This window comes from Perissodus microlepis, chromosome 7 (assembly GCF_051167445.1).
Source record: "Perissodus microlepis isolate ML-2025 ecotype Zambia chromosome 7, ASM5116744v1, whole genome shotgun sequence".
Taxonomy (NCBI): domain Eukaryota; kingdom Metazoa; phylum Chordata; class Actinopteri; order Cichliformes; family Cichlidae; genus Perissodus; species Perissodus microlepis.
In genome coordinates this window covers 36,208,961-36,226,867 of record NC_140467.1, presented here as the reverse complement: position 1 = coordinate 36,226,867, position 17,907 = coordinate 36,208,961, and the positions used below count along the sequence as shown (strand labels likewise).

The 17,907-nt window shown below is 38.0% G+C and overlaps 1 protein-coding gene across 3 annotated transcripts in view; it reads left to right on the top strand.

Annotated features, from left to right (window-relative positions):
• Positions 1-15,794, top strand: part of cntfr (ciliary neurotrophic factor receptor) — a 212,754-nt gene extending 196,960 nt beyond the window's left edge. For all 3 annotated transcript variants that reach the window (XM_084934843.1, XM_084934842.1, XM_084934844.1), the window contains 4 exons: positions 2,440-2,508; positions 2,928-3,048; positions 10,943-11,072; positions 14,178-15,794. In XM_084934843.1, the coding sequence (XP_084790969.1) occupies positions 2,440-2,508; positions 2,928-3,048; positions 10,943-11,072; position 14,178 (321 nt within the window). In that variant the 3' untranslated portion in view covers positions 14,179-15,794. The remainder of the gene's footprint in view (positions 1-2,439; positions 2,509-2,927; positions 3,049-10,942; positions 11,073-14,177) is intronic.
• The last annotated feature ends 2,113 nt before the right edge of the window (positions 15,795-17,907 follow it).

Below are 17,907 nucleotides of genomic sequence, written 5' to 3'. Positions count from 1 at the left end.
AGGTGGGCATCAGTAGCACGTGTTGTAGTTTGTGTTGCAGAGTTGGAATTATCAAGATTACATGATTGCATCACCAATCATTTATCAAGTACTGGACTATATTTGTGTTCTCCAGCAGGTCAGCTGCCTGTCAGGGTCTGTAAAATCTCTTTTCTGACAAGTTTTATTAACTAGCCAGCACAGGTTACATGAAATGTACAATCATTGTCCTTAGCAAGCCTTAAAATAATGTAAATGCAACCTGAGATGAACAATAATATGGGACATATTACACAGTGTGATTATTTTTTAACACTAAGTCAAAGATGGAGAACAATGTGTAGAAAAACTAAGTGCCCCCATGCTTCAGTAGCTTCTGAAATCACTTTTAGCAGCAATAACTTGAAATGACTTGAAATATTCATTGTCTATATGACTTTTTCAGTCTCTCACACCATTGTGGAGGTATTTCAGACCATGCTTCAGTTATTTCTGTTCACTGAGCTTTGCAGGCATTCGTTTGCACACAGCTCTCTTAAGGTTCCACCACATTTCAATTACTTTAAGATCTGAGCTTTGACTGGGCACTTGCAACGCCTTGATTATTTTCTTTTTCAATCATTCTGTTGTAGATTTGTCCTTGGGATCATCAAGCTTTAGCTGTGAGACAGATGGTCTCACTCTACAGTACTTTGGTATAGGAGTTTATGGGCAACAAATGGCTACAATGTGCCCAGGTCTTTTGCCTGAAAAACAAGCATTAATCTTCAGTCTTCCACCACTGCGCTTGACAGTTGGTATGAGATGTTTGTGTTGACATGCTATGTACGGTGTTCTGTGCATTATGACCATTGTTCCAGAACTCTTGTGGTTTATTCAGATGCAGTTTTGCAATGTTAAGCTGTGCTGTCTTGTTCTTTTTAGAGAGAAGAGGTTTTTTTCTGGCAACTTTCCAAACATGTCAGTCTTTTCCTAATTGTACTATCGTAACCTTTAACCTGTCACATGTACATTTGGCTTACAGAGACTGAGATCTAGTGCGTGGGGTTTTTGACATTTTTTTCTGAGGATTGCACAGTGTGATCTTTGGGTGAATTTGGTGGGACGTCCACTCCAGGGAAAATTGGCAACGGTCTTGAATGTTGTGAACTTTTGGATAATCTTTCATACTGCAGAATGTTGGGCTTTTTTGGTCAGCGATCCTTCCAAGATTGATTGGCAGCTATCATTGCTTTTCCAAAGTCAGTGCTGATGTCTTTCCTTCTTGGCGTTGTGTCAAAAAAACACTGGAATGTTTCAGACCAGCAAACAGCCAACTCCTCTGCTTCTATGTCCCAATAGATAAAACCTTAAGATTCAAATTGAATGCACTTTCTTTTTATGTATATTCCTGTTCATTATTTTTCAGTATGTACATTCATTATATTGTTCTTTAGATGAAATTGTATCTACTTGTTAAATTAGAAATTTCAAGTAACCTATCCAGTATCTCATTATCCTAAACTTGTGTATGAGTGTGTGTGTGTCCATCTGCAGGTGCACAAGTGGTTATATGTCTCTTGCACAAGGCAACAGGCACGTCAATAAATCATTTATTATGACTTCAGGAGAAACAAAAAGAGGCAGCTCCCTCCCTCCACCTAGTTTTCCTTCAGTCCTTCACACACACACACACACACACACACACACACACACACACACACACACACACACACACACACACACAGCACTAACCGTAAATTACAGAGGAGCAGCAAATCATTCTCTCATACACTCCTCTGTAACTCGAACATTTAGTTAATTCTCTGTTTCGCTCTGCAAATTAAAGTGTGCGCAAAAAGGCTTTCAAATGTTGGCATGCATAATATTGTGTCATAAAATTATGTAGCATTGATGCCAATGTTTTCTGGTATAATCATCAATTATGCAGCTGGTATTTTACATGTGTGTCTGACAGTTGGTATGCATGGAGCGTTGTGGCTGCAAGGCCATCAAGGTCCAATCAATTCAATAATGTAAAGCAACACAGGGATAAAACAATACACTTGACCTATGCATAGAATAATGATGAATGACGTGTTATCAATAAATGATCACTGCAGAAACACTGTATTCAGTAAGGCACAGCTGAGGCTTCCATAAAACAAGCTCAAGCTTGGATTGCTATACAGAGATCATAATTTATGGGTAGAGCTGTGGGTAGATTGATCCAGACCAAAAGTTAAATTAGGACCTCGAAAGTGTCTTTTTTAGCCGAGAATTTTCATAATTCATAATCTTGGAACCTTTCATATCCCCAGGGCCATAGAGACCATATTTAGCAATAAGGATATTTGATAACAACTTTAATATACTGCAAAAATAAAACAGGCAAGACACACCCTACTGTAACCCAGGGAAACCACATGTGCTGTTTTCCGATCCAGACTGACTCCATGCTCTTTTCCGTTTGATGTTTAGGTGGAGCTATCTGACACTACATCCCATAACATCACTGATGCCTACGCTGGGAAGGAGTACATCATCCAGGTAAAGATTTCATACTAACTATTAAAGAAAAATGAAGGTTAAAAAAAGTTATTTCAAGATCAGCTCAATACTTTATGTAAATATTGGGTTCAGTATTATGTACATTCTACTGAAATCACATTAATTTTACACTTTTACTATTAATTTTGAATGTTAAGCTGTCAGACAGGAGGAAAAGAGGGAGACTTGAGAGAAGATTAATGTAGTGAAGATGATATGTAGAGGGTCAGTGTGACAGTGGGGGATAGGAATAGGTTTAGATGGAGGCAGGTCATCTGTTGTGGAGCAGCCAAAAGAAGAAGGGTTATTGTAGGGTCTTTACTTTACAATATAAAGTGCCTTGAGGCAACTGTTGTTGTGAGTTGATGCTAAATAAATAAAACTGAATCGAATACTTCTGTTATCCCTGTGTTCATTAGGTGGCTGCCAAGGACACAGAGATTGGAACATGGAGTGACTGGAGTGTTGCTGTCCATGCTACACCCTGGATTGAAGAACCCGTGCCAGTTGTTTCCACAACTGAAGTGGAATTTCATACTGGTATAACGATGGCTGGTGATAAATAAATCCTTGTCAAGGAGGATGAATGCAGCACATAACCTTAAATCGTAGGGGTAGCAGGGTGACACATCATGCTAACAGTTCGCCATCTTAACTCTATTTCCTAACTCTATATTTTCAATGGCAGTTTTTCATGATACCACCCTCTAGTGGTGCAATATTGTATATAACATTACAGAACACAACAACTGGTAAGTTATAGCCCCAATTTCAGTCAGAGGGAGACTCGTTTTTATCATGCAGATCTTTCTTGGTTGGAGGCTGTTCAGTGTGTAAATGTACTTTAACAGACGTTTTCAAAATACATGAGTCATTGTTCCATGAAAAGATCAATAACAGGGGACAATGAAACATAAGGAAACCCAAAGAGAAGTCTACAAATGTGCTGGCAACTCAGTGTGACAGTCCTTTGAGCTAATGCCCTGATGTCAGGTTGTTAATGACAACGTTGCTTGGCAGGTTTAATATTTCCCACATTCAGCAGCTTACTCTAATGAGCTACACCACTGGCATGACTGAAAGGATAGAGGGATAAAATAAAAATAGTAGCATGTAAAACATAGTGGGCTCAGTAGTATGTTAACATGTTAAGATGGCTCATGTGTAGTTGTGAAGTTAGTAGTGAACAAAGGTTAACACTAAAAGTTAAATGAGATTGTAGTCTGTTGGCTGGAGGAATCGTGATAGCGTAATATAGTATTCCAATAACATTCTCGACATTGTTCCTCTTGCCTGTGGCTTTCACAGTAAATTTTCTGAAGCATTTAGGTATGAAATTAATTTTAGTTAATAACTTTCTTAATGATTAAACAGAGTACACTATAAGCATTTGATAGCTCTGAATTTTTATTACGGTCTAAGCTATAAGACCCATCTGCCTCGAGACAAATCGACACACATCAACCTAAGTACCTGAGCCCTTCCTTTAAAAAAAAAACAAAACAAAAAAACTGCTCTTATGTTGTCAAAAAAATGTCAACTTCTGGCAGATCATATATATTAAAAAATTCATTATGGATATTGGATTTTGTGTGTGTGTGCATGTGTATGTGTTGACTGGACACTATATTCAGTGACTGTGACAAAAACAGTCTCTGGGAATTATTTAGTTGGCACCACTTGAGCATATAGCAAAGACAAAGGACGACTCACTTGTGAAATTAATATCTTCAAAACTTTCTGAAGACCTTCAGCAAGACACCTATTCAAGGCCCAAATACTTGTCTGTGCACCATCTTCACATCACACTGATGGAGGAAAGAAGAAATGGTTGAATGAAAAAAAGAAATGGATATGAAGCAGACAAGGATTTGGACGATTTCCATTTTAGTCTTGCAGATGTAGGGAGTATTTACTCACCAGATGAGTATTCAGTCAGGACCCCTATAGGACATTAATTTACATTTGGTGGTATGGTTCAGTGACACTCTCCTTATGACCTCACTGCCCTACCACAGAACACAAAAAGCATGAAGCAAAAATTAGCAGAACAAAAAAATTAGAGCAGAACATGACAGCTGATATGACAGATACAGCATGAAATGTGGGGCTGGTGTGAAGGTGGGTTGCAAAGTAGCTTATATTTGTGCAGCACCTGTGGGCACACTAAAGCAGCTTAAATTGCAAGTGGGCAAATTTATCAATACCCTATATTAATGTCAAAGGACACACTATTAGTATACATCTATGTTACAGCAACAGTACTTTTAATCTTTTGAAGTTAGCAAAAAAAAGATAATTTTTAAATGTCACGCAGAGGAAAAACTGTATAAAACTGGAATATTACATTGTCTGTGAACCCTCTAAGCTGAAGTGGCTAGGGCAGAAATATATCCTTAGTAGGTCTACTGGCAATGTGTACATCTGCAGTATTAAATTATGCAACTTAAAAGAACATAACGTGAAAGCACTCGGGCTGATGAGGAAGCTTCTATTATCGATATGTTACATCTTGAAACTAACCACCAAGATCAACTTTAAACTGTGCGTACTGTATCAGACAGGCAAGCATAGACATTGATGCAGGTCTGCAAAATGTGTTACATTATTCAATAATATGAAAATATATTACTAGCCCTAGAACATAGGTGTCAAACTGTGGCCCGCGGGCCAAATTTGGCCCGCAGCCTAATTACATTTGGCCTGCGAAGCCATACCAAATTACTATTAGAGCTGGCCTACTGGTATTATACAGCTAATATATATATTGTTTAGTATTAAACTTTGCTTGTTCCATATTCAGTTTTTCAGCAAAACGTGTTTGAGTCCATAAGAAAAGATTCATTCTTATATCTAGAGGAAGATTCTTTTTTCAATAAATATTAATGTTAGCCCGCGACTTTTTTCCAGTTTTGAATTTTGGCCCACTGTGTATTTGAGTTTGACACCCCTGCCCCAGAAAGTTCATTACAAAGCTGATAAAATATTAATTAAAAAAACAACTCACAGATTGTAGCAAAAAAATGTAAGGTTGCTATTTCCACAATTGTATGTAGTATAATATAAGTAGGATAGTATGATACTACTACTACTATTATTATTATTATTAGTAGTAGTAGTAGTAGTAGTAGTAGTATTAGCATTACAACTATATAACTCAGTAGAAAGTGACTTAGTTCTTACAAAATATGTAGAAAAATGGACACAGTTTCCTCAAAGCGCCTCAAACTTGCATTCTTTGAATGACCAGCAGGGGGTATCTGCTTGCAAGAAAGATGTCTGACTTTACGATTTATGATCGAATAACCCCATTGCTCACTTGATCGCAGTAACATTTTCCTGGTGAGTTTATGGTCTTAATCACTAGTTTCAATTCTTATTTAATACTGCATGATATTCATTTTCTAATTTATGGTCCCATTAAAAGGTATAAAGATGATAAAGTAGGGAGTGCTTCAAGGCAAGCCAGGTTTGACTCTGACTTCTTGCCACTCTGTGAGCATGATGGGTTCTTAGTTTCTAACTCAGATACAACCTTCTTCATTATAACAGATTTCCAAAAACAGACAGCAGCCTACATGCTACCTACATGCTTCCATGATTTAAAGAGTCACTTAAAAGTCAAGAGTTTTTGACCATATAATCTATGGTTCTTCTACAACGCCTCTTTTTCATCAAGAGTAGTAAATTGATCGTTTCCCTGGGTTAAACTGCTATTTGACAAAAAAAAGACTGTCCTTGAGATAACCCTCACATAATGCTGCTCCTCGTCATCTTTACATCCAGTGTAAGCAAATGAGATGTGTGATCATTAGCAAGCTGTATTATTAGATTGAACAGGCAATGATAGTAGTATTGATCATCTCAGCTAACTCTGAGGCAGAAGGCAAATAAGCATATTTCCTAAAATGTCAAACTATTCACTTAATGCTCCACATGAGGAAAGCTCTGAATTTATGATATATTAATTTAGTTTGCTGTAATTTATTACAGAGCACTCACACCAATACACTACAGAAACTTTCATTTTGTTCCCCCGAGTTTTCTAAACCATAGTGCTGTAATGGTTTGGTGGATGTTGTTGCATTGTTGTGTTTATGTGTATTTATGCATTTGTATTTGTCTGTTTAAAACATTTTTAATGTGGGTTTACCATTATTTTCTTTCACTCACTTCTGAAGCCAATAATTTGACGCTAATTTCTCTAAGGGGCAAAGTCTGTCTGTCTGTGTTTCTCTTTGTCTTTCTGAAAGTCTGTTAAAACATAATGGTTTTACGGTAGAATACTGACTCCTCTTGGCAAAGAGTAGCACTGCACAATCATCGGCACATTCAGCACTAAATGAGCTCACACATACCTGGCAACACACAAACACTAATGCTGAAAGACACACTCACAACATGCAGCCTTCTCCAATACTCTGTGAGCCACAAACACATCAGCACAAACACACCCACACACACACACACAGAGTCCTTCAGTTTGATAACCTGTAGTGTATATACAGACGCACACACATATAAACACTCAGTCAGTACACAGTGTATTATTCTTGGTCTCATGGAGACGGAGAACAGGAGGTTATTGGGATTCTCCTCATGCTCCTTCTCGATCCAGCTGCCGCTTCTCTGCTTCCCTTCCCTCTTCCCTTGTCCTGTTTCTCTTCCCCTATCCTTCTCCATCTTGCCTCTAGCTCTCTTTTTTCTCTCCATTTCTTTTCCTTCCCTTCTCACTTCTCTCATATTCTCACTCATATTAATTTCTAGCTTTTCATTCTGGCCTTTTTCTACTTTCCTTTACAAATGTTACTTACTCGATCACTAATTACATTCAGGTTTGGCTGTCATTCCAGCTGATCTGTGATCTGTACACTGTTCTTTGTTTGCTTGTTTGTAAAAACTGTAACAGATTATATAAATAATGAGTTATATAGTCTTTTTGGACACTTTTTTGTAAACTTGCCTCTGTACACCATAAACACTGGATTTAAAAGCAAGCAAACAAGAGATGATTGAAGTTCAGACTTCATTTTTCTATAAAGTGCTCCCTATTCAGAGACTCAAAAGTAATTGGACTGTTCACTGAACAGGAGTTTAATGGCCAGGTGAGGTCTGTTTCCTTGTCATTTCATGATAAATCAAATGTATAATTAATGTGAAGTGATGACTTTGTGAGGTTGCATTCAAATTTGGTATGCATTCTTAACAGAATGAATGCACTGGCGAGCTCAGGATTACCAAAAAGGCCTGAAAAAAACAACAACACAGAAATCAAGTGGATGATCACAGAATTCTTTCCATGGTTAAGATTTATAAATGTTAACAAAGAGGGTTTACAACAATGTGCAAACCACTGGTTACACTCAGGAACAGAGAAGCCAGATTAGGCCAGAAAATGTCTGAAAGAGCCTGCACAGTTTTGGAAAAGAAAAAAATGTATGAATAAGGAAAAAAAACAGCAATGTCACGCCATGTGCCTGAATGGCTGCCAATGGAAAATGCTAGTATTTACTGATGATGTGGCTGCTGATAGAAGTAATACGATGTAATGTCCAGGCCAAGAGACTCTGCTCAGATTTAGAAATGCTCAAATACTGTGGAACTGATTGTTTGGTGCTCCACAGTGCAAATGGATAATGATGCAAAGCATGCTGCAAAACAAAAACAAAACAAAAAACAAAGTTGAATAGCAGTCCAGAACAGCAGAATGGGACTACTGAAGTAGAACCATGCAATGAGGCAATAAGGAAACAGAGACGATATCTGATTCCTGTCTATGATTCGTAAACACACACACACAAAATAAAATGTAGCCAAGGCCTGCTACTTTTAGCTGACCAACTTGTTAACATCTCCACACTCACCAATATTTTCTGGCTGCTCAGCCGAATAGTAAATCAACAGACTTCCTGTGACTTATTGATTGTCTTGCTCGGAGTCTTAACACGCAGTTACACATTCTCCTTTTCTTCTCCACTGTCCGTGTACCACATTTTGTGTTCTCCTTTGTAACACCCCACCCCTCCCCCCAACAACAGAAAGTCACCTATACATCATGCAAAAGTAGCTGCCAGTTGAACCTAAGTGGCTGTTCTGTTTCCCGGCATCGTCACAGAGCAGCTTTGAATCAGAAGGATAGCACGGGGGGCAGGCAAGAGACATTTAAGGATCCCATCCTCTGTGACTGGGCCATTGCTTAGCGACCACATTCCAAGAAGAGCGGATTAGCCGAGGCATTGCATCTAAGATATAAGTTGGTGCCTCACCCAGCGTGTGAGACAGAAACTGGACACTGTCTGGCACTGTATATTAGTTTGTGTATTTCATGTCTGGGGCTATTTATAAATGTATGGCTTCTGTTTCATGCCTTATAGTAGAACAGGAGTATCTATTAAAAGGCAACCAGGCTGAACCCTGCATAAATGCTTTAAGATCCTCTTCTTCTGTATACCCACTCTGAAAAGCACTGCAGTTTGTGTAAACTTATAGTAAAAATTGCTAAGGTGAAGCAGAGTGTCAAAGCCAACAGATAGTGTTGCATAATCTGTTCGAAAGTGATCCCAATGTAAATATAAAAAACATATGACATAAGTTCTTTACAATAATATCAAATCACAGCTGCTTTGCCATTCCAAACTGTTTCGAGGATTCATAATTTAGATTCATAATTTATGCCACCTTGTTTGCCACTCTGCTGAAATGACTTCATTGACCCACAAATACAGCAGCAAGGGGGACAAAAAAGCCCAATCTAATCTCCAAAACAGAAACTCTACACTTCTGGATGATAACAGACACCGCTTTCATGTGTGCATTTTGGATTAGGATATCCTAGCGCCTCACACATCAACAGCATTTGCATAAACAGGCAGCGTGCTTGGAGTTCAAGTCGTTCAGCAATTTTCTCATCTCATTAGCTTTTTGTCCTCCTCGTCTTTCTGCTTTTCTTAGCCTCTTCCTCCATTCTTCATCACATCACTGTCTCATCTGCTATGTTTACCTGTCCTCACCTAGCTTGTTACATCAGCATACACCCCATGACTGTATTTCCTTGTCACAGGCACATTATTTTCTGCATAATTTTTATTTTCTCTGTCACTCCAAAGCACAATGTTTTGCTCCAGGCAGGAAGTATTGCACTGAGCTGCTGAACATGTTAAATGCGTCCTACCCCCCCCCCCCCCCTTTCGTTTCTCTCTTGCCATTTCACACCTGGTTGCTTCCCTCTAATATCTCCCAACTCCCATCGCAGTACTATACAACAGTCATTAATTGCAAGAAGAGGGAAATCATATTCTCTCTTCGCTAAAAAAAGAATGAGTGCAAACGTTGTGCACCAGTTAATATCTACTCTGCTGCCTGCAGCTGTAGCAGAGGTCCCGTTTTCTAAAGCATTAAACTGTGATATTTTTATTTGTCGAGCAATGAAAAACCGAAGCACTAAAAAATGCTTAAGCACATAGTGATTTTCAGCATATTTATGTTTGCCACAAGATGTTAAGTGCCTCTCTCACTCTCGTACGCTTGAGCGTAATTGGATTAGCTGAAAATATACAAGAGTATCATAACTTTTTAATGTTTCCATAATTGAATATACACTTTTTGCACTCACCAGACTGTACAAGTCAGTAGATCTTTTAAGAAAATTGCGTGCCGATTGTATTAAAATTCACTTGCTTCTGCTACTAAGCTGCTGAGACCTTTTTTTCTATCTGTCTTTCTCTTTTTTTTTCTTTTTTTTTAATCTTTACTGATTTGTTATTCTGAAATGTGAAGCCATGCAAAGTATTAGCCCCGGTGCAGTCAAAAGAGTTTTTGTGAATCCAGTTGTTCTACGGCTTTGTATTACAGTTGGGTATAAATGGATAGATTTTCTAGCTGTGCAATTGACTATTGTCAGCAATATATTAACTACCTTATTGCACATTTCCTTTATTTTTCACTCTTTCTATCCATCTCCTGCTGTATTCCCCGCCTGCTTTACCTCAGGGTTTTTTACCTTGCCGTCTGTTTCCGTTCCAGTTTCTCCATATTTCATCTATATACTTTGTTCCCTGTCCTTTCTTTGCCCCGTTTCCCTGTGGCTTTAGCGTGAAGGGGATTTTTTTTTATTCCAGCTCACTTCATAACTGCCTTGACAAGTTCTATATTGATTGCTTGTGCAGATTACAATTGATTTTGCTCTTCACTGTATTTTCCTTTCTGCTTGGTTCTTCCTGGTGTGATGAGCACTTTTCAGCATCCATTCATCAGCATGTCATTTTTTAATGTTTTTTTTTTTTCACACGTAGGGACAGAAGTATTGTGCACTGTGTTAGCCCAATAAAATTAATAAATAAACACACAGAGAAATGATAAAACTCACCAAGAATTTCAGTTGTTAATTAAAATATGTTCCTAAGGTTTATTGTGTCTTCTGATAAATTTTCTACAGACACTAAGACCTCCCCCATGCCATGCTCCAACGCACCACAGAAGGCTGAACCTCCAGTGGGAGGAGCTGCCACGGTCATCACATTTTTCTCCCGTTTGCTGTTAGGAATGCTGCTGCTGCTGCTTATGTGGTGAGCGACAACACCCGGATACACACACACATACACATATATACACATCACTTATGTATATACATATACATAGATACACCATGTAGACTCCTTAGTCTACATGATCCAGTTTTCAAATTGATTAGTAACTCAATCGCTCACTCATGTATTGGCAGGTCGATGCATGTCTGTTTATGTGTTTATATGACATATATTTATATGTTCTGTTTACATGAGCATGTTTAATGGACCAGGAGCTGTAACATCTGGGTAGTTTAACTCTTTAAATCCTGTTGAAATAGTAACGGTAAAGGTTTAGATTTCTTATTCTTCTTTTGCCTTGAGGCGACTGTTGTTGTGATTTGGCGCTATATAAATAAAATTGAACTGAATTGAACTGAATTTTGGCTGCCCCGTTTAGGGGTTACCACAGCAGATAATCTCCCTATCCATAGTACTTTTTTGTCACACCAACCCTCAGCTTGTCCTGCTTCACTACATCCATGAATGTTTGCTATAGTCTTCCTCATCTTCTCCCACCTGGCGTTCCATAGTCAACATTCTTTCTCCAGTATATTCACTATCGCTCCTCTACACATGTCCAAATCATCTCATCCTTGCCTTTCTAACTTTGGCTCCAAATGGTTCGACCTGAGCAGTCCTTCTGATGAACTCATATTTTATCTAAATGCTGAAAAATAAATATATACAATCTAAAATTAATGAAACCATGCGTAGAAGTTGTATTTTTTTCTTTTTACTTTAATCAAAAGATTAGCGACAGCTTTATACCAATAACACTTTAACAAAAATACATTAAACATGGACGCTTCTCCAGCTGAACACCCGCTGCAAGTGGAGTGGTTGAATACGATTAAGGCACTTTCATGCCAGTTCCCCTCCCATGCAGCCTGTATGTGCAGGTCCAAATGGGAATCTGTTCTAATTTGTTTTAGAGTTACAAGCACACTCCATTTCAAAAGATGTCAACATTTCCATGTCAACAGATACACACCAAAGGATTAATAACTCTATAACAACAAAGGGAAGCAGAAAGGGTGACAGACAAATTAGACGGCACAATTAAAAAATACTCTGGAAATATGTAGAGAATTATTGCAAATTATAGGAAATTATTATCAATACAATTATATAGTATTGTGTAAAAGTCTTAAACAACTTAATTCCTATAGGAATTGGAAGCTGGTGATGCAATTCATTGAAACGTGCAAACACAGATGAAAATACAAAATATATAAGGAAACAAAAGTTTGTACAATTGTAATGAACATTTCAAGTTGCTTTATTCTTTAACAAAGCTTGAGTTCTTTTAGGCAATGTTTCTTCTAATTTCTTTAAGTAGTTTTGAAGTAGTCTAGTTCTCCAGGCTCCTTGAATGACATTTAAAGCTCTTCTTTTGATGTTGGCTACAAATGAGGTAATAAAAAGTGCTTTGAGTACTTATGTAATGCTTTTCTACTCCAACTAAGTACCATACCATTTATCAGGTTTGAGCTCTGGGAAGGCCAATCAATGACTGATAGTTTTCAGTTATGTATTGTTCTATCCACGTATGCCAGTATTGATGGATCAACTGAAGTGTCTGATTCATCTGTCAGATCCTGTGTCAGGGCTTTACTTGAATTTTTCCTGTTAGTTAAGGACATGACTTTCACACACTGTTCATATGGTCTAGGTAGCTTTTTAGGGCTGCCAAGTCTCTTGCACTCAACTTGTCAAGTTTCCTCAAATTTCTTAAGGATGCACTACACACCTTGAGAGGATATATCAAGTTTTCAGCTAATAGCTCTTTGGGAATCACTTTGTTGGTGCAGAAACATTATTTTATGCCTTTAAAACTGTTATTATAACGGCCCATAACTATAATTTTTTATTAACTCAACTAAACTAGCAAACTAACAAATTTCCCACGTGTGGGACAAATAAAGGTTATCTTATCTTATCTTAAAGAATTAGGAACAGGTTTTATGGTTTTATGACCGGCAGCTTTACTGCTAGTAACAAAAGACCTAATGGTACAATTTAAAGTTGGTTCTTTACTAAGTTGTCTGGAGACACAACATTGGTTCATCCATATTAGGTACCTTTTTTATGCTTGAGTGGTTCATAGATTAGTGTTAAGTGTGGAAAAAAACCCTCTGAAAATGACATTGGCTGCTTTTTTCACTCATTCTCATTCCAATCCTTGTATCAGACTAAAAATAAGGGGAAAAGCACCCATGTCCAAAGAAAATTTTGAAAAGAGCTTCAGAAAGCCTGGAGAACAATTTTATTTTGTTTTGTTTATTTTTTAAATACACAAAAGTCAGTCTCCCTGGAAGCAACATGTGAAGAAATTAGGGCTGGCTCAAGTCATATAGTTTGAGTCCCAACATCTTTGGTTTCTTACACAAAAGCTGTTAGAAGCCCCTTATTACGTTTTAGATGGTTGAGTTGATGGCAGCTCAACGAAAGCTCAGTCTTGTGCAGTGTTTAAAAAATGAAAAGCAGCTCATAACATTACGAGCTGATGCTGTTACTGCTATTAAGGATTAATCCCTTATGTTACATTATATCATAACTTACTAAGGAAATTAACTCATTACTGTTCCAACTAATAGCTTAATTGACTTTGGGAGTATTATTCTTTTCCTTGCCACAAGCAATATGGAGATGTGTTTAGCATCCAAGTGCTTTTACAGACACTAGTTATGACCCAATGCCTAATATACATGTCACTGTGATGTTGTTTTTGCCCATTTTACCCACTGATTTTAAATGTGTAATAACTTCACACAATGCAAAGAGAGAAAAACTGTCCTCTTTTGCCATCCTGCCAGTTGAGCCACATATGTGCACTGACACAACAGGATTGGAGAAGTCGCACTAGTGTGCAGCTACCTGCCAAGAATTAGAAGAGAAACACAAACAAATGTGTAGGGGATTTGCATTTTTTGCAAACAGAGTTATATGGCTAAGTCAAAAAAAGTCCCACTGAACCAAATATAAAGGCCAAAAAAGCAAACAAATTAAGAATGACATATAAGAGAAAGGCAAGAAGACAGATCATTCATATTTTGATGCAGTGCAGCTTGACGAGGCTAATTTGTGTTCCTCTTTCTGCAGATGTGAATGTCTTATTGCTGAAGGCTGATGTGAAGTAGGAGGACAAAGAAGAAGAAGGAGGAGGCTGGTATTTTTTCCTGTTTTGCACATGTTTTTAGGATACAGTGCATTGATCATTTTGGTCCATCACACAGTTACTCACCAAAATTATTCAGACATTAGACAACGATAATGCGACTCAGCATTTTTGGATTATTTGATTTGCTGACAAAAAAACCCAAGAAAAATCTACAGAGGAACTTTGGAAGATTGTCATCGGTATCATCACCAACAGCAACTGCAGCGACCTGAGAGGCAAACACCAAAACAAGATTATTGTCTTACATTACCCCCTGGTGGATTTGATGAGCCACTTTAAACTGATTTGTCTCAGTTGGGTTTTAGAGGCTCCTCTTCGGCAACAGAATCAAGGCCACAGCTGACATCTCTTTTGACCTTTTTTTCTTCTTTTTTGTACTCACTCTCTTCTTAAGTCGCAGTGCAGTGCAGTACACACACACACAGACACACACACACACTGATATAGGGCACGTGTATTTGTGTGTATACTTACAGCCCCTTATACAGCTTAATCATCATGCCAAAGACTCCACTACACCCCCAACAAAGTGGTTCCCACCCAAGTCATTGAGCTTCCTGAAGCCTGTGCCTGTCTTCATCATGGGATGAAACCCCCAGAAAGTTGGGCGTGCGCACGTGTATGCGCGACATCTAATGGATGCTGAAACCCATTACAGGAATCAAACTGGGGACAAAGCCCTGCAGCCCATGTTTGTGTCAACCCGCCAGTTAACAAAGAAGTCACAAATTTATTCAGTCAGACTCTGAGTCTGCACATCTCCAACAACTGACAGAGCAGAGTGTTGTTTGTTGTTTTTTCTTTTTGTTTGTTTGTTTTTGTTTTTTCAACAAGAAGACTAACACTTTGGAGAATTCAATAACCATAGTCTGGCTTATTTACGGTTAGCTTTACATAGAGCTTTGAGAAACCGGCAAGGACGACCTGAACTGTAAAAAAAAAACAAACCTAAAAAACAACAAAAAAACAACAAAAAATAAATGAAATAAAGTGGATTTGAGACTGAACCATTCTTTCCCCACCGTTGTTTTTTATTTTTGGGTTGACTTTGTATTGATGGCAGCAAAGCTGGTTATTGGAACTCTGATACAAGCTATGTTGGTTTTCCATTCTGCTCTGTGCTGTAAAATACAGTAACACAAATCAGTTTGCTGTCTGACTTCTGACGCCTTTACAAACATTAGAAATGTCTTTTTGCAGTTTACATTTCAATAGCCAATATCAGTTACCAGTTAATATTATGTTATTCACAGGAATCTTGAAGTGTTTATTGTATTTTTTATGGACAAATAATAAAAAGACGCATATAGGAGTTTAGTTTTTTTTTTTTCCAGACATTCTTAATGGCTTAATTCTCTTTGATCCTATTTTGTAAACTATGATACAGTATGTAACTTTAACAATGAACAAAAAGTTTATTATTTAATAATAATGTATGTATTAGCCGTAGAATGTCGTAACCTGTACCTGGGGTCTTTTTTATAGATGTATATACAATGACAGGTTTCAACCATTAAATGTGACCATTTCACAATGAATTACGATGCACTGGCCTCATGTTCATTTTGTGAACTTATAACACATCAGGGCAGACTAATGCCTCCTGCTCCGTCTGGTTGATCCTGATGATTTTCTCCTGGCAAAACAAGATGAAGGTGAGGTGCCAATGGGGGATGTTAAAAAAAAGAAGATGCAACAAGTTTTCATTATAATAAAAGTAAAGACAAATTACTTCCCAGACACAGCTATAAACACACAGTGCCTCATTTCAGGTTTTACAGATCGATACTTTTGACCTTGCAGAGGTAACGTTGTTTGCTTCTCAGTTTGTTTCTGAAAGATGAGTGTCTGCAGATTCTAACAAGCTCCACTGACACTGCATGGAGTGGTCATAAAGCTTAATACTTTATGGGCATGATGCATTATCCTTGATATACTTCTTGTTTTCTTTTTTATGGGGGGAATATTCAAAATCGCGAAAATTTCAAGATAGAGGATCTGTGTCAATTCTCAGAAAGACACTGAGAGCAGCATTGGTTTGAGCAACCTTGACGAGTGCATTTTTTAAAAGTCAGTTTCATACTCAATACACACAAGAATACAAGGAAAACAAAACTAAGTTTAGACTCCAAGAGATTCAGCAGTGTGTTTACTTGAATGCCATCATCAGCATGCTGACAAGGTCACATACTGATCATTAGTAGTTCTGTATGCTTTTTTTTTTTTGTCTTTGTATGTTATTTTAGCATGCTACTATGCCAAGTGCATCACACAGCCCACATCTGAGAGAAATTGGGATGTTGTTAAAATAGTTTTGCAGATATCAAAAGTGTTGGGCAAACTGACTTGATGATTGTGCTATATCCCATTATGGGAGCCGAATGTTTAGAAAGGTCAAAATGAAATGTATATTTGTAGAACTGACTGGAAAAAAGAAGAAAAGAAGATTTTTTTTAAACTATAAATAATTGCACAAAATGGATGGCTGTTCATCCAGAAATATTTCATGTGGTTTTGGTGTATGCATGTGGGTCAGACTGTCCATGCAAAGGGAAGCACACTCACAGTTCACAGACAGAAAAGAAATAAAGTTACACTCGATCTCCTATACCTCTCCTAGCAGAGAGGGAAGGAAGAAAAACAGGTGGCAGGGGATTTGTGTCTGTGTCCCTTTCAGCCTTGTCTACCAATAAAGCCAACTGTCATTTCCCAGGGTTGCATCTGTGCACTTATCTTTCTCTGTTCCTCACCAAACACGGTTCTCTAATTAACATTTGAGAGTGAATAGATGAGAGCTTCTCAAAGGAGAGGAGGACGTTTTGATCAGTGCAGCAAAGGTCAACCTTATATGCAAGCTGATTCTGCTTGCAGAATATACACGGAAATAAAAGTGGAAAATATGAAATTTCCTCCACAATGCACCCTGTGAGTTTTCCCTAATGGCTTGTGTCATCATTTTAATCTCTCACAATGACATGGCACTCGTAGATATAACAGCTGAGTTCTGTGAACGCTGTAGCATTGTTGAAAGCCGAAACGTGATTACCGGATGGGTTGTAAACAAGTAGGAGTTTCATAGATATATAACATCTGCACCGATGTGCATGCAACAGGAAATATGAGCAGAGCACTGGAGGTACGGCTGGTCAAAATTTCCCTTTTGACCTTTAGCTTTTACTCTGGCTGTCTCGCCATCTCACTCGTCCCTCTCTCAAGCTCTCTTTCTTCCATTATACTGACAAGCTCTGGCAGGCCGATTTGGAGGCCGAGGACAAATCAATACACCATCTAACAGCTGTCAGCTGCAGTTCCCTGTGTGTGCGAGAGCAGACAAGAGTGTATCTGCTTGTGTAGTTATCGCGTTCATTACTCTTTCTTTCATTCCTTTCTTCTCCACCTGCTTATACTGATCTGCCCTTTGCTTTTTTTTTAATGTCAGTGTCAATGAGGAGTCAACTAATATTTACAATGACAGTGGACTTGAACAAGGAGGGTACACAACCAAGGAGGTTTCTGTTCTTTGTGTTCTTTGTATTGTTTTTATTTTATAGCTAAAAATAATTCTGTATGATGACATTTCATTCTTTATAGCTTTAATTAAATCACAGATGGGTTTTTAGCCATGCTCTCTTTGTCCACAACCATGATGTG